Source organism: Protopterus annectens, chromosome 6.part0 (assembly GCF_019279795.1).
Source record: "Protopterus annectens isolate FY-2018-M chromosome 6.part0, PAN1.0, whole genome shotgun sequence".
Taxonomy (NCBI): Eukaryota; Metazoa; Chordata; order Ceratodontiformes; family Protopteridae; genus Protopterus; species Protopterus annectens.
The window spans coordinates 101,782,070-101,800,108 of NC_056737.1; the positions used below are offsets into that span (position 1 = coordinate 101,782,070).

Sequence of the window (18,039 nt, forward strand, 5' to 3'; positions counted from 1 at the left end):
GTGCTTGGGTGAGTGTAGTGCATTATAGGTAAGAGGGAGGAGCTAGAGAGTCAGGTCCAAGTCTGGAGAATGTGGCCGAGCTGGACCTGACACCCTGTTGTGAGGAGGAATGAAAATAGACAACACAGATGCCAAGTTATGGTAAGATATAACTTTCTAATTTTGAATATCTATTTCCTTGATAAAATCCATATCGTAACACTTGCTTGCTGTGCCTTGTGTAACAGTACATCAGTTAATCTCACATTTCTTGTTATGTGTAATGCTTTTGCAAAGTACTGAAATCTGACTACCAGCTTTTTCTAGTGACTATAAAAAATCTGTTCAAATACAGTTTAATCACAAGACTGTTTGGCTGCTTGCTTACTCTGACTTGGCGCACTATACCCTGTACAGGTATTTATTTGCACACTGTTTGCATAGTCATGGTCTGTTTTCGGTGTGAATGCACCATCTTTTTTGCACATCCAGTGCAATCGTAACTGTCCATTACAACCATCAGGCTAAAACTGGATCACAAACACCTATTCTGTTAGCATGAAAATGCTTTGCTATAATTGCGATTCTGATGTTTGCATATAGATTCACACACTGATGACACTGGTGCTGAGTCATTTGACATCCATTGTGTAACAGCAGTCGCAGCTCAGTATGTCTGCCATCCTTCTGTGGAGCAGCTGCACCACTACCTGAAGTGACACGAATCCCATCCCTTCAGCAGGGCATCGGCAACAGTAGCAAAGTGCCTTTCCCATCCTTTAGTGGGGCAACAAGCAGCAGCTCAATACAACACCCATCCTGTGGTGGGGCAAGAGCAGAAGTAGCTCAGTATGACTCCGATCCTCTGACAGCATAAAGTGAGTGGTCCATAATCTTTGGCACACTGAGCTCTATCCACAGTTGATCTATTGTATGGGGGGAAAAAGGCGTCCTTACCTTATCCTTCTGATAGGATCACAGGTAGTTACTAGATATGCAGTCCAGTGAACCATTGAGGTGCCTTGCCTACTTTAGCCACAAACAATTGTCTGGTTAAGTGACTTCCTCTAGGTCACACAATAATAAATGAGGACTGATGGGATAAAACTCTGTACACAGGAGCTACAATTCACAGCTTTAACTGTGTGTGTCAACTGTCAGGCTAATGGAATCTTGATTTCTTTCAAGTAGTAAAACTATCAAACTGCTAGTTATCTATAAATTAAATATGTCCATTGCACAATAGAAAACTAGTACTTGCTATCTAGAGGTCATAGTCACTGACTGATCACCTCACCCTCTCAGCCTTCAAAGTCTCACTGGCGGGTGTTACTTGTCTTACAATAACTTTGACTTGTAGAGGGATGGTTACTGTGCAGTCACCTTTTTCAAACATCTTTTAAAAATATCAAAAAAATCTAGTCCAAAAATATATAAACATTTACTGCAGAAACTTTAAGCAAGAGATATGCCTCTACTAGAAAGCCATTAAATGCCCATAACTGTCACTTAATTAACATTTTGAGCTCTAGTTTTCAACTTGCCATCAGTCGACCATCACTCCCTGAACCACAACACACTAAATATGTTACAAATACTAGGAAACTGTGTTTACAAATGGGATTGCGCAGTGGCATACAGTTTGACAGAAGAGTCCCAAAAATAACTACCCTGAAAATTCTATGTCAGAGTTCCACATCATTAGAAATTTACATGCTTGCTGAACAGTTAATTAAAATGGTTGATGATGAAACATGGTAAAAAGAAAGGAGCATTTTTTTACATGATTCAAACTCCAGCTCCACAAAGACTTTTGCATAGTGAGTTTTCAAAGAACTTTGTATGTGAAGAGTGCCAGTAAATTGATGTAATTTGCATCCAAAACCTGATGTGTCTGTGAAGCGAGTGACATTTACAAATGAATCCTATAGTAGCACAGTTTGACAGCATTTTTCCTAAAATGTGAAGCATAAAAACTAAAAACCAAAATTCCACAGACTACTTAAAACAGTTATGACCCTTTCAAGTAATCAGGCATAGAAATGTACTTCAGGCTAAGAATGTGTATGCCCATGCTCATATCAGGTAAAGTTCATGATTACTCAGATCTATTAATTAATGGCTCACACACTTGAGTAGCAGCAGAAATATTTTAAAGCCATGCTGATTTCATTTTGTGACAGATAATTGGCTGGCAGTTTGCATGCATCGCTACAAACTAAGCAGCAAAGTGAAGTGAAAAAAATAATGCATGTTGCAAGAAGCAACAATAGCTGCTTTTGATTTTACATCACTTGCAATTGCTGGCTTTCATGTAACCAGTAATGCAACAGCATGCCAAGGAATGCAGCAATTATCATCAGGAAAGTTCACCACAATGCTTCAGTATGCTGCTGCATGACAAAATAAACTATACAATTTGCAGATTAACCTTTGCAAAAAAAAAAAAAAAGCTTGCTTTCAGGGGAAACAACATGCTTGTGTTGTAGCTTATTCTCAGTTTGCCTGTATCAATAACATCTCATAGGGAGGATTGCTTTAAGAAATAACCACATGCTGTAAGAAAACAGTCTGTGCTCTTGATTTGACATTATTTTCAAATGTGAGGTTGCACATGACCTCAGAGGCTTAGCTAGCATGGGGCAAAGCTGGCAGGCATCCTGCACACACGTTGTTAGTGAGGGCGATTGGGCTGCTCTGCTCCGTGAGTAATGCAGTACTGGCTTTCAGAAATGAATGCTGATGGTGCATCTGCAGTCAGGGCTTAAGTGTTTTAATGCTTTGTGTGTGGTATAACAGCTCAAGCCACTTGCTACTTTTTTCGCAAAAAAGAGCCTCATTTATTTATTTGACCCTCAACCTGGAGTTGAGGAATGCAGACTGGGGAGAGCACAGCTTGCGCCTATAGCTGAAGTTGTGGAGTGCCAGTTTGGGAAGTAATGGATACTTTTTTTTTGCTGCTCAACTTAGACTTGAGGTGCCACCAAATTAGGGCGTGGCACCGGGCACTAGATCAACAAGCTGCAGTTCTGCATGACCTAATTTGTACAACTCTTTCTCAGGCCTCATAGTGACTGAAATAATTGATAAGATTGTAGTATACTGGAACTAATTGTAAACAACTGAAGTGAGACTAGAATGAATGCCTTTATTAATTACCCAAACTTGTGCTGATTAGGTGCCAGTCTCTCCTTTATGGGCCAGATCTTTTTGTATTTTTCAGATTGAATTCTGCACACCCCATAGTTTAGTTTATTAATGCTTTATTAGATTTTTAACAGTATCCAAACACTGTCTCAAATAACAGTGCTGATAAACAATAATAGTCTATAGAAATGCTGGTAAGTATATCCAAAATTTCTGCACATATATTCTGATTCTCCTGAATAATATCAACTGAAACAGTCTTTTCCTTCTGAATAGTATGGATGTTTGACCTGACTTCTGTACTCAGGCTCGAGTGTCTGTACTCCAAAGACCTTTTATATATCAATCCAAAAGCTAACTTAACTGACCAATGACCGTGTCTGAAATATTTCCTAATAATACCAAAACTCTGTAATGTTTTACACGCCTCTTTAGCCTTGGTTTTCAAGCATGGTCTTGCATATGCCTCACAGTGTTTAACTATCTACTCTTTATCTAGCATTCCATTGCAAGTACACATATTTTTCCCTTGAGAATGAAACATTCTTTAGCTTCCCCTTGAAATTGTTATTTCTGGACATCTCATGCTTAGCCAGCAAGATTATCTTTTCCTTTCTACTGAACTGTCTTTCCCTGATACATGAAGACAAAGTATGACTCTGTATTTTCAGGCCTGTTATTCTACCTTAATGTACTATAATGAACTTACTAAGAAGTGACCTTTGCAAGAAAGAAAACAAATTGCTTTTGTAGGAAAGAACCATATGCTTTTTGTAGCAGGTAGCTGATTGGCCATTTGCCATCTTCTGTCAGAACTGATAAGAGGGATTGCTATAGGAAAGGACCACGTGTTGTAAGAAACAAAAGTAACATGGGAGCTGCGTAAAGCAAATACAAATGTTTAATGTGCAAGTCTTCCTATCCCAACATGTCCTACCTACCTACTACAAAAAAAAAAAAAGGTCAGGCTATTCCATCCACAGATTAGCTTCATTCAAAACAGTTGTAGCCATTTAATTGACTATATCTGCCTGGAATGCTTGTGATTAAATAAAAAAAAGTTTATAAAAATTATTTATTTTATTTATTTATTTACATTTGTTGACTGGGGGTGTCCGACTGGACATAGGTCCATTTTCAGCGGAGGCCCGGGGAGAAAAGCTCCACAGTTAAAATAAACAGACAATAGTTACATTGGATTACATAACGATTAACAATTTGATTAACATAGCAATTAATTACAAACATATTTACAGATGAAGAACATAGTACATCAGTAAACAACTAGAATCTTTATCTGCGAAGTACATAACAGACATTAACAAATGTGGTTACAGTAACAAAATATGGTGTAATTTGTGTCTTACCAACATGCAGTAGCCTACAAAAGTCCAATCAGTGACTGTTAATAACTAATTAAGCAACCCAACAAACGAAAGCTGGGGTCAAACCTTTCATACACAGCTTGCCACAGTACCCAGCAATTATAGTCACTTAGATTATGCATGTCTTAGTTGTTTGAAATACAAACAAATAATGGGCCTAGTTATTTATTTCAAATTGTTACTCACAGATGCTCAATAACCTTGAAAATCCCAATCAGAGACTAGTTCATAGGTTGGTACTAGGCTATCGGCCCTAGGGCCTATACAAGCCTAGCCATAATAATTCCCTGGATATTTCTTCCCACAATATTTACTTCTCTGGACCCCTGTCTAGCAGGGCGACTGACATAATCCCCGGGGTGAATTTCCCATCTCCCATCCAATCATCAAGGTTCCTTTTGAAGAGGGCCAAGGAGGCGCTCTGCTTGACATGTATGGGCAGTCTATTCCAGAGTATGGGGAGTCTCTGGGTCAGGAACCTATCCCTCCAGCATGTTTTGTTCATTGTGATGACAAGGTTTAGATCCCTGGAGCATGTGGCTCTGAGGGATTGGGATTTCTTTAAGTGGAGCATGTCCAACAATTCAAGGTTTGACATGGCCTTGTATGTTAAGCAGAGATCGCCTCTGAGTAGACGATATGCCACAGAGTATAGCTGGAGTTTTTTAGACAGTCAGCATATGGCATCTGCTTTAGGCCTGTGATTCTTTTAGTGAGGTATTTCTGTGGCCTTTCCAGCTGTTGCAGATGTCTTGTGAGGTACATACCAAATGGGGCATTATACTCTATAATGGGTCTAATGAGGGATGAGTACAGTGGGACAATGACCTCCTTTTTTCTGGATGAAAAGCCCTTAGTGATGAGGTGTGCCACATAGAAAGATTTCCTGACTGTTGTGGCGATGTGGTTATCGAAAGTGAGACCACTGTCCACTTGTGTCCCTAAGTCTCTCATTACACTTTCGATGTTTAGTGTACTGCCACCTATGTGGTAATTCATGGGTACATGTTTTTTTCCAAAGGGGATAACTGTACATTTCTTGGCATTAAGCTTGAGCCCATGGCTCTGGCACCAGGCATCTGTTTCTGTAAGACCCTTTTGTAGAATATCCACATCATTTGGGGATTCATTAATGGCTCCCAGTTTGCAGTCATCTGCAAACTTTGTTAGCCAGAGTCCCTTAGTGTTGGCCTGTACTTCAGAGAAGTAGATGCCAAACAAGAGTGGTCCCAGGACTGAACCCTGAGGTACTCCACTTGTCTGGAGATGGATTTGGAGTCGGCTACTTTTACAGTCTGGGTTCTGTCAGTAAGCCAGTTGGCAACCCATCGAGTGACGTAGGGATTTATGCCTAGCTTAGTAAGTTTATCTATGATTCCAGAGTGGGGGATGGTGTCAAAGGCCTTGGTGAGGACCAGATAGGCTGTGTGGACCGCCTTACCCTCATCCACAGCTCTGGAGACTGATTCAAAGAAGTCAATCAGATTCAGGAGACAAGACTGGCCCTTCACAAACCCAAACTGGGTGGGATCAAGTGTTTGAAGGTTGCCAATGTCTTTGTTTATAAGTTCCATGATAATGCGTTCCGTGCCCTTACAGATCAGGCTTGTCAGACTGATGGGACGGTAGTTCCCGGGATCCAAGGCGGATCCCCCCTTGTGGAGTGGGATAATTGTAGCTGTGCGCCACTCAGTGGGCATGAAGCCTGAGGTGAGGCTATGATTAAACATGACACTTAGGTGAGGTGCCAGTTCATTTTGTAGTTCATGTAGTACACAGCCCGGGATGTCATCTGGTCCCATGGATGCTGTATTCTTAGCTTTGGAGAGTGTGGTTTCTACCTGTGTGGCCGTGATTACCAGAATTTGGCAATCTTTTGGTATTGAGATAGGCCCTTTAGGGGGTGAAGTTGGCACTAAATTGATCTGCCAGGATATTGGCAATATCCTTGGGATCAGTATATTTAATGCCATTCTGTTGTAGCTCAGAGCAGATCCGAGCGTTGCCATTTAGATTCTTGACAAAACTATAGAATGCCTTGCGGTTGTCTTTGGAATCTTTGGCAATTTTATTTTCGTAACTAGCTTTTGAGGATTTTTATGAGGGATCTCAGCTTTTTACTGAGGCTGGTGAGGGAGTTTTTTTGCATCCTGGGATTTTCCTCTTTTCTGCAACAGTTTCTTCCTTCTGTTGTATAGTTTGTTTATAGCAGGGGACCACCAGATTGGCTTCTTTTTTGGGGAAGAGCATCTTGGTTCTATTTGGGATGGCACGATTCATGCACGAATGGATGTGCTCGTACAGTGCCTTAGTGTAGGATTCTGCAGTCGAACTTTCAGATCCCGTCTGCATGAGTGTTGTGAAGTTTGTCACTTCTGACTTCAGTAGCATGAAGTTGGCTTTGGAGAAGTTTTTTAAGGAGGTTTCCTTACTGGGGGGTGGGGGTGGGATGTGGATGTCAAGGGTGGTTTGCTTATGGTCAGGCCTGACCAATGAGGGGGTGACCACTGGTGTGGAGCATCTATCTCCCATGTTGGTAATGACCAGGTCTAGGATATTGGAGCCCCTGGTGGGACAATGGATTAGTTGATCCAGGGTGTTGGAATTTATGAATTTCAAGAACCGTTGGGAAAATGAGTTGGTACCCGAGTAGTTTTCCCAGTTAATGGCAGGGTAGTTGAAATCACCCAGTATTAGGGTGTTTGGTTGTATCTTAATATTTTCCAGTATGTTTAGAAAGGTGTAGTGAGAATCTTGGGGCATGGTGCGGGATCTGTAGCAAGCTACAATTTGGATTGCAGTCTTACCTAGTGTTAGTTGCACCTGGAGAATTTCAGATGCATTGTGTTGGGCAACTAGCCTGGAGGTGTGAATATCCTTGGTGAATATGGACACTCCTCCACCTTTAGTGTTTCGGTCTTGGTTTTGTGGCCGAAAAGTGTGGTAAGAGTTGTAGCCTGGTATTGCAGGGGTGCTCTCTGGAGCCGTTAACCAGGTCTCAGTTACTGCACATATATCAATGTTCTCCGTTTTTAGGAGTGCCTCGAGAGAGTTCATTTTGGGGTTTAGACTTCTAGCATTGAGTAGCATTACCTTCAGATTTTGCATGCTTGTATCTGTTACGGTGGTGGTTTTGTCCTTTGAACCTTGCCTAAAAAGGCACTATAGGGGTGGCAAGAGCTTTAGCCAGTAACCTGAATCCCAGGGGTGACAGGTGCAGACCATCTCTGGCAAAGCATCGTGGTTTGTCGATCATGTCTTCCCAGGCAGACAGATACTGGATCCCCTTTGAATGACACCAGAAGCTTAGCCAATTGTTGAAGTCAATCATTTTGTCCTTATACTGTGGTATCATTCTGGGCGAAGGCAGGATGCTACTCATGGCTAGGGTCATACCTGCCTGGGCCACATGATCCAAGAGCTCTTCCTTGTCTCTTTTTTTTGTGGCCAAGCAACAGCTGGGGCCAGTCATTTTAATTCACAAACTGCCACCTTGCTGCCTAGTTATAGCCATGTAACTATGTACAATGTAAATGTCTGTTTTCAATTATATAAAATAAAATATGAGGTGCATCAGAATTATGTAACATAAAAAGTTGGCCTCCTTGATGCATTTAAGTTGTTTTACACAAATATAAAGTAGTTTTGAAAAGCCAGATCAGTGGCTGTCAAATAACAGGAGTAAGTCACTCTTATCCACCTACTTTCATCATATCTGCCAGTTATTGCCACTCTGACCCCATGCGTCTCAGATGTTTGTTTTACAATTGTCAAATGACAGTAGAGGTCACTTTCAACCATAAGCTCAACACAGTATGTACCATTTATACCCTCTTAACTGTATACACCAAATATTTTATGTCATGTAACTGAAATCAAACACATGAGTGGCCATAGTAATGTATTTTTTATCTTGTATTACACAGATTCACAGTGTACCTGTAAAATCAAATCACTGACTGTAAAACAGTGGTCAGATGATCAAAAAGTGGACAGAATTCATCAGAGACTTCCACTATGTCCACCAGTTACAACCACTTTGTCTAGGAACTAAATGTTTGATTTACAGCACATGCAAATACAACAAATGATCAAAGTAATATATATTTTCTTTGTTCCAGAAATGCACAGTGGCCTTGCAAAGCTAAATCAATGACAAGCTTACCCACCTAGTTAAAAAAATAAATGTACTGCTTTCACTTTGTTGCTGCACTGTGTAGAACTCTGTATATTCTTTAGTCTGTGTATAATTAATTTTCCGTGTGTGTCTTCTGTCATGATGCCCAGGTTGTGGATGAAATGGATCTGTTGACCAGTGCACTTACCTAGTTATCAAACTAAAGTAAATATTTAGTCACCCCCCCCCACACACACACACACCACACATGCACGGTTCTTGCCAGTTAAATATTCATTCATTGCCCTTTCCAACACAGAGCTCTGTCATTTTACTCTATAAACTGCTGCTATGCCAAGCAGTTATAGCCACTTTAACTATGTACACTTCTGATGTTTGATTTATATTAGTTAAAAAGTAAAATGAGAAGGCCCAGTAGTGTGTATTTTAACTTGTTTCAAAGTAGCCTCATAAAACCAGGTCAGTGACCAGCCTAATCAATACATATTGCCTTCTGTCAACACTGTAGCATCCTCATATGTTTTTCAGATTTAATTTGCTTATGCTGTGTAATCTGCCATATACATTTTATCAGACGCTTGTATAGATATATAGACACATACATACATACATATTGGTTTGCCTAAACATGATATTTAGAAGCAGAAGTTTTTCACTTTTTTGCAAGCCCATTTTAAAATTCATAGCTCCACCACCTTGCCATGTAAGAATTACTTGCATGTGTATCTATAACAAAATGTATTTTAACCAAATTCATGCTGTTTCCAAATACAGTACTTGTTTCCCTCCACCAGTAATGAAAAAAAGTCTGTTAAAAATGAGTGTCTGTTTCAGATTGCATTTTATTCTTTGAATTTACTGCATATTTTTAATGAATTGTTTTTAAAACTTACAGGCTTTACTTCCTACCCGTCGTTGGTTTAATACAGTATTAGATGACTCCCACATTGTGGTTCATTGTTACCTATCTAATCTTGTTCAGTGGGAGAAGGAAGGTCATCTTTTTTCTCAGGTAAGATATTAAATGCTTTAAGGCATACCTTGTTACTGTTACATCTCTCTAGTGTTTGTAGCTGGCATAGTAGAACTGTTATTTGAACATTAGCAGTACTCCTTGTGGTTGTTATAAATTAATCTTTGGTCATTTGCTGTAGTAAACTTGCTCGATATAATTTACCAGGGTAGTTTCATAGTTTCATAGTTTAGTACTAGGCTATCTGCCCTGGGGCATTTGTAAGCCTAGCCATAGTGATGTGGCTTTCGCCACCCCATGAAATGGTACAAAAATGCACAGAATAGATTTAGAATACTGTGCCTCTGTCTAGTAGTGACACAATGAAGGTCCCCTTATATAACAGAATTATTTTACTGTGCCCCTGTCTAGTAGTGACACAGATGTGACCCCTGGGGTAAACTTACGATCTCCCATCCACTCATCAAGATTTCTCTTGAAGAGAGTCAGTTAGGGGCTCTGCCTAACATGAACTGGGATCTTGTTCCAAAGCATGGGAAGCCTCTGGGTTATGAATCTATCCCTCCAGCATGTCCTATTCATACTTGTGCCGAGGTTTAAGTCTTTAGCTCTCGTGGTCCTGATGGATTTGGATTTTTTGAGGTGGAGCATGTCCATCAGTTCCTGATTGGACATGGCCTTGTACGGTCCTTCTACGTTGTAGATCACCTCTGAGCAGGCGGTATGCTACTGAATAGAGCTGGAGTTTCTTTAGTCTGGCAGAATAAGACATATGTTGGAGACCCTTGATCCTCTTGGTGAGGTACTTTTGTGGTCTCTCCAGCTGTTGCAAATGCCGGGTGAGGTACATACCAAATGGGGCATTGTACTCAATCAAGGGTCTGATGAGGGAGGAGTATAGGGGTACAATGACATCCTTGGATCTGGATGTGAATCCCTTCATGATGAGGTGTGCAAGGTAGAATGTTTTTCTAACCACTTTGGCAACGTGGGTGTCAAATGAGAGGTCGCTGTCTACTTGGGTCCCTAGGTCTCTGATTACTTTTTCCGTACTCAGTGGGTTGCTGTCTATGTGATAATTTGTGGGTACTTTGTTTTTCCCAAAGGGGGTGACTATACATTTTTTGGCATTTAGTTTAAGGCCTTGACTCCGGCACCAGTTGTCCGTTTCTATGAGGCCTTTTTGTAGGATGTATGTGTCCGCTGGTGTATCGACTATGGCGCCTAGTTTGCAGTCATCTGCGAACTTTGTCAGCCACAACCCTCCCATGTTTGCTTTAACATCTGAGAAATAAATGCCAAACAAGAGGGGTCCCAGGACAGATCCCTGTGGGACACCACTTGTGACTGGCTTTGAGTCTGACATTGCTCCAGCGATTTTAACTTTATGGGTTCTGTCCTTTAGCCAGTTTGCAACCCATCTAGTGACATAGGGGTTTACGTTTAAGCTGTTGAGCTTATCTATGATGCCTGAGTGGGGTATTGTGTCGAAGGCCTTAGCCAAGTCCAGGTAGGCTGTATGGACTGCTTTGCCCTCATCAATGGCTCTAGTGACTGTTTTGAAAAAGTCAACCAGGTTCAAAAGGCAGGATCTGCCCTTTACAAAGCCGAACTGGGTGGGGTCAAGTGTCTGTAGGTCCCCTATGTCTCTGTTTATGAGTTCCATAATGATTCTTTCCATAGCTTTGCAGACCAGGCTGGTTAAGCTTATGGGGTGGTAGTTCCCAGGGTCTGTAGAGGTACCCCCTTTGTGGAGTGGGACCACTGTTGCTGTACGCCAGTGATCAGGTACATATCCTGTAGTAAGGCTAAGGTTAAATAGCATTTTTATAGGTTCAATCTAGGCTATCTGCCCTGGGGCAATTATAAGCCTAGCCCGATTCTGTATGGCTTACACCACCCCTTGATTTGAGTATACTGTGCCCTTTTTAAGGTTTAGTTTACTGTGCCTCTGTCTAATAGTGACACGGGAGTAATCCCTGGGACAAACCTACGATCCCCCATCCACTTATCAAGATTCTTCTTGAAGAGATTCAGTGAGGTGCTCTGCCTCACATGAACTGGAATTCTATTCCAGAGCGAAGGGAGCCTCTGGGTTATGAACCTGTCCCTCCAGCAAATTCTGTTTATTTCTGTGCTGAGGTTCAAGTCCCTTGAGCATGTGGCTCTAAGGGATTTAGATTTACTGAGGTGGAGCATGTCCATTAATTCTGGATTTGACATAGCTTTGTATGTCAGGCATAGATCGCCTCGAAGTAGGCGGTATGCAACTGAGTAGAGCTGGAGTTTTTTTAACCGAGCAGCATATGGCATCTGTTTGAGACCCTTGATCCTCTTGGTGAGATACTTTTGGGGTCTTTCTAATTGCTGCAGGTGTCGGTTAAGGTACATCCCAAAAGGGGCATTGTATTCTGTGATGGGCCTGATGAGGGATGAATAAAGGGGCACGATTGCCTCTCTTGATCTAGATGTGAAACCCTTCGTGATGAGGTGGGCTATGTAGAAGGTCTTTTTAACCACTTTGGCAATGTGGTTTTCAAAGGAGAGATTGCTATCAACTTGGGTCCCCAGGTCCCTAATAACTTTCTCTGTACTTGTGGCATTTAGCTTTAAACCATGGCACTGGTACCAGTTATATTTCTCTGTGAGACCTTTGTGAAGGATGTTTGTGTCAGCTGGAAAGTTGATTATGGCGCCCAGTTTGCAGTCGTCTGCGAACTTGGTGAGCCATAGTCCTCCCACGTTTGCCTGTACCTCGGAAAAGTATATACCAAACAAGAGTGGTCCCAGGACAGAACCCTGTGAGACGCCACTTGTGACCGGTTTCGCGTCTGACATGGCTCCAGCAACTCTCACTCTGTGGGTTCTGTCTTTGAGACAGTTTGCGACCCATCTTGTGACATAGGGATTTATATTTAAGCTGGATAGCTTATCTATGATGCCCGAGTGGGGTATTGTGTCAAATGCCTTTGCAAGGTCCAGATAGGCTGTGTGGACTACCTTCCCTTCATCTATGGCTTTGGTGACTGTTTCAAAGAAGTCAACCAGGTTCAAAAGGCAGGATCTGCCCTTGACAAAGCCGAACTGGGTAGGATCTAGTGTCTGTAGGTCCCCAATGTCTTTGTTTATGAGCTCCATGATGATCCTCTCCATAGCCTTGCAGACTAAGATAATCAGGCTTATGGGGCGATAGTTTCCAGGGTCCGTAGAGGCTCCACCTTTGTGGAGTGGGACCACTGTTGCTGTACGCCATTCTGTGGGCACATATCCTGTAGTGAGGCTGAGATTGTATAGCTGTTTTATTTGAGGGATTAGTTCCTCTTGTAGTTCATGTAGGACGCAACCTGGGACGCCATCTGGTCCTATGGAAGCAGTGTTTTTTGCTTTGGAGAGGGCAGCCTTCACCTGAGCATCTGAGATGTTTGGGAGGCAGCCCTCTGCTGGGATAGATACTTGCTCTTTGGGGTGGAGAAGTTTGCACTGAACCTGTCTGCCAGGATATTGGCGATGTCTGTGGGTTCAGTGTATTTTTTGTCGTTTAGAATCAACTCAGAACAAGTCTGGGAGTTGCATCCCAGGTTTCAAACATAACTGAAAAAAGCCTTATGATTGTCTTTGGTGTCCTGTGCAATTTTTCTCTTGAAGCTGGCCTTGGGGGATTTTATGAGGAGAAGGCGAAGGCCGAGGTACCAGAATTAAAGAATTTCATCCAACAGTTTAGTGTTTGTGTTCCGGTTTTTGTATTTTAAGCTATTTTGGAGTATTGGAGCATTGGAGGTGTTTGTTTGAAGGATTTTATGAGGGATCATAATTTTTTGCTAGTACTGATCAGAGATGCCTTCCCTATTAGGGATTTTGCTCTATCATGTAGTAGCTTCCTCCTTCTGTTGTACAGTTTATTTATGGCAGGGGTCCACCAGACTGGACGCCTGCCTTTGGATGATTGGGTCTTGGTTTTGTTTGGGATAGCATGATCCATGCATTCCTGGCCCTGGTTCCTTGAAGGATTCCACTTCAGTTTTGAGAAGTGAGAAGTTCGCTTTTGAGAAGTTTTTCACTGTGGTTTTCTGGGCTGGGGGTGGGGTCGGAATGTGGACATCCAGTGAAATTAATTTATGGTCTGATCTTACCAATGAGGGATATACTTCTGGTGTGGAGCATAGAGTCCCCATGTTGGTAATGATCAGGTCTAGTATGTTGTCCCCTCTTGTGGGAGTGGTGACTAGTTGTTCCATAGCATTTGAGTTTATAATTTCCAGGAATCTTTGGGCTAAGGTGCTGGGGCTTGAGTAGTGCTCCCAGTCCATGTTTGGGTAGTTGAAGTTGCCCAATATAATGGTGTTCGGAGAGATCTTCATGTTCTCCAATGTTTTCAGGAAAGCCGAATGGGATTCCTGACTTTGAGAGGGTGGTCTGTAGGATGCTATAAACTGAAAAGCAGTCTTGCCCACTGTTAGTTGCACATGGATGGTCTCCGATACTTCGTGCAATGCCATTAACCTGGAGGTGTGGATATCCTTGATAAATATGGAAACTCCCCCTCCTTTTGTGGTTCGGTCCGGGTTTTGGGGCCGAAAAGCATGATACAAGGTATAGCCTGGTAGTGCTGGGGTGCTCTCTGGAGCCTTGAACCAGGTTTCTGTCACTGCACAGATATCGATGTTCTCCATACTGAGGAAAGCTTTGAGTGCGTGCATCTTGAGGTTAAGACTTCTGGCGTTTAGCAGCATTATCCTTAGTTTCTTGTTCCTTGTGCTGTCTATGGGGGTGGGTTTGACTTTTGAGCCTTGCCTGAAAAAGGCACTATGGGGTGGCAAGAGCCTTTGCCAATATCCAAAGCCCAGTGGTGACAGGTGCAAGCCGTCCCTAGCGAAGCAACGTGGCTTGTCGAGCATGTCATCCCAGGCTGACAGACACTGGATCCCCTTTGAATGACACCAAAATTTTAGCCAATTGTTAAAATCGATCATTTTGTCTTTGTACTGTGGCATCATTCTAGGTGAGGGTAAGATGCTGCTCAAGGTCAGAGTCATACCAGCCTGGGCTACATGATCAGAGAGCTCCTCTATGTCTCTTTTCATGTAGTCCAGGGAGGTGCGTCTCAGGTCATTCATACCAGCATGTACAATGACTGAGTCATATTTGTATTTGCTTTGGAGTGACCTGAGTGCTTGCGTTATGTGTCGGATCCTAGCACCCGACAGGCAGCTCACCGTGACCTTCTCTTTATTCAGCCTGGTGAGTGGGACGTCAGTGTGTCTGACAATAGAGTCACCTATAACAAGAGTATCAGGTGTGTTATTCAGCCTTAAGGGCTGTTGGCTGCTTGGCACACTGACTTTGTGGGTTATGTGTTGTGTGTGTTTTGTTTTGAGGTAGCATTTGCTTGGATGTCTGCTTTGGAGGTCTCTGTTGCTTAGGTAGATTTTTATTTAGAGCCTCCGAGTATGTTTTTGTGTATTTATGTCTTTGGTTCGCTGATGTGGTGGGACTATGTGATACTGGAATTGTGTTGTGTGAGGTTACCTTCTCCTCCTGACTGGTTACACCAGTTTTGAGATGAGAGAGCTCAACCTCCAGTTTGGTTAAATAGTTGCATCTCTCACATATATTTGAACCTGTTTGGAGGATGAGAGGGTTGTCCGTGTACATGAGACAGTTGTAACATTGCCTCAAAATTCCCAGATTCACCAGCTGGACTGGAGAGGAAACCATTGACTGACCTTTGGACATGCTAGAGTAACAGGGAAACTGAATTTAAGACGGACCAATAGAGGACAGGGCAATCGTAGAGAGTATAAGAGTAAGTAGTGCTTATGGTTTAATAGTGCTAACTTGTAGGATTACTTAATTGGACCAGTGAAGGGCCTTAGAATGAGAATATGGTGTTTAAATTGAGAGATAGAGCAGTTCTAAGGGAGAAAGTGAAGAGCAGACTTTGTGGAGCTAGGAATAGTTTAAACCCAATTAGGCGGTGCTGCCCATTGTTGCGCTATGCTCAAAAACGTGCAAAACAGCGCAAAAGAGGGTTTTAAGAGAGGAAGATGAAGGAGTTTTGGAATTGACCCAAAATGGCCAATAAAAGTACAGTTTCAAGTCAGTAACCACTCCCACAGGGGCAGGCAGACTGCTCAATGTTTTTCACTGCCACTGATCAACAGAGAGACTTTCCTTTAGCCCAAGCAAAAAATGACCTCACAGAAACTTACAAACAGTTCAAGAACAGCAAGCCTGTAACTGAACTTTTTTAAATCTCAGAAAAGTGGGAAAAAAGCAAGATTTTTTTTTGTTCTTTTGTTTTTTCAGAGATAGCAGAGGTTAACAAGTATCAACAAGTTATAACAGTGCAGTAAATGACCCCACACAAGAGTGCTAGGCCAAAGACAGATAAAATGCAAGTTTTGAGAAAAAAAACGATTTTAAAAATAAGTGCAAACAGGAAATTCAGTAAACAGCTCTATGTGCAGGTTTAGCTCCTCTTGGAGTTCACGTAGCACACAACCCGGGGATACCGTCAGGTCCCATTAATGCTGTGTTTTTAGCTTTGTTGAGGGCAGTTCTCACTTGGACATCTGAGATGACAGGGAGATTACATTCAGCTGGGATAAGTATTTCTTCTTTTGGCGGTGAGGGAGGGGAGAAATTTGCACTGAACCTGTCAGCCAGAATGTTGGCAATATCTGTGGGTTCAGTGTATTTTTTGTTGTTGTGAACTAACTCTGAGCATATCTGAGGGTTTCCGCCCAGGTTTCTAACATAGCTGAAGAAGGCTTTGTGGTTATCTTTAGTGTCCTTAGCAATTTTTCTCTCAAAGTTGGCCTTGGATGTTTTTATGAGAGAACGTAGTTTTCTGCTAATGTTGATCAGAGATGTCTTCCCTTTTTGGGATTTTGCTCTGTCGTGCAGTAGCTTCCTTCTTTTCATAGGTTCATACTAGGCTATCTGCCCTAGGGCATTTATAAGCCTAGCCAGAATGTGTTTGGCTTTCACCACCCATTTTAAATTTATTTTGCTATGCCCTTTTTCGAGGTTAGTATACTGTGCCTCTGTCTAACAGTGACACAGAAGTGATACCCAGGGTAAACCTACGATCTCCCATCCACTCATCAAGATTCCTCTTGAATAGAGTCAATGAGGGACTCTGCCTAACCTGGACTGGGATTTTATTCCAGAGTGAAGGGAGCCTCTGGGTTATGAATCTGTCCCTCCAGCATGTCCTATTTATTTCACTGCTGAGGTTCAAGTCTCGAGCGTAGCTCGATGGGATTTGGATTTTCTGAGGTGCAGCATGTCCATTAATTCCGGGTTGGACATGGCTTTATATGTCAGGCACAGATCGCCTCTGAACAGGCGGTATGCCACTGAGTAGAGCTGGAGTTTCTTTAACCGGGCAGCATATGGCATCTGTTTGAGCCCTTTGATCCTCTTGGTGAGGTACTTTTGGGGTCTTTCCAGTTGCTGCAGGTGTCTGGTAAGGTACATCCCAAAAGGGCATTGTACTCAATTATGGGCCTGATGAGGGATGAGTAAATAGGCACGATGACCTCCCCTGATCTAGATGTGAATCCCTTCATGATTAGGTGGACTATATAAAATGTTTTTCTAACCACTTTGGCCACGTGGTTGTCAAATGAGAGATTGCTATCAACTTGGGTCCCCAGGTCCCTAATTACTTCTTCTGTACTTAATGGATTACCACCTATGTGGTAATTTGTGGGCACTTTGTTTTTGCCAAAGGGGATGACTATACACTTTTTGGCATTTAGCTTGAGGCCATGGCTCTGGCACCAGTTGTCTGTTTCTATGAGGCTCTTTTGGAGGATGCTTGTGTCGGCTGGAGAGTCGATTATGGCGCCCAGTTTGCAGTCATCTGCGAACTTGGTCAGCCACAGTCCTTCCGTGTTGGCCTGTACCTCCGAGAAATATATACCGAACAAGAGAGGTCCCAGGACTGAGCCTTGTGGGACACCACTTGTAACTGGTTTGGAGTCTGACATGGCTCCAGCAATTCTAACCATGTGGGTTCTGTCCTTGAGCCAGTTTGCAATCCATCTAGTGACATAGGGGTTTATATTTAAGCTGGTGAGCTTATCTATAATGCCCGAGTGGGGTATTGTATCGAAGGCTTTGCGAGGTCCAGGTAGGCTGTGTGGACCACCTTCCCTCGCCAATGGCCTTGGTGACTGTTTCAAAGAAATCAACCAGGTTTAAGAGGCAGGATCTGCCCTTAACAAAGCCGAACTGGGTAGGATCCAGTGTCTGTAGGTCCCCAATATCTTTATTTATGAGGTCCATGATGATCCTTTCCATAGCTTTGCAGACCAAGCTAGTCAGGCTTATGGGGCGATAGTTTCCAGGATCCGTTGAGGCACCACCTTTATGGAGAGGGACTACTGTTGCTGCACGCCACTCTTTGG

At 42.6% G+C, this 18,039-nt stretch overlaps 1 protein-coding gene across 3 annotated transcripts in view; it reads left to right on the forward strand.

Annotated features, from left to right (window-relative positions):
• Positions 1–18,039, forward strand: part of AQR (aquarius intron-binding spliceosomal factor) — a 2,539,865-nt gene that overhangs the window by 462,762 nt on the left and 2,059,064 nt on the right. For all 3 annotated transcript variants that reach the window (XM_044073871.1, XM_044073874.1, XM_044073872.1), the window contains exon 12: positions 9,545–9,661. In XM_044073871.1, the coding sequence (XP_043929806.1) occupies positions 9,545–9,661 (117 nt within the window). The remainder of the gene's footprint in view (positions 1–9,544; positions 9,662–18,039) is intronic.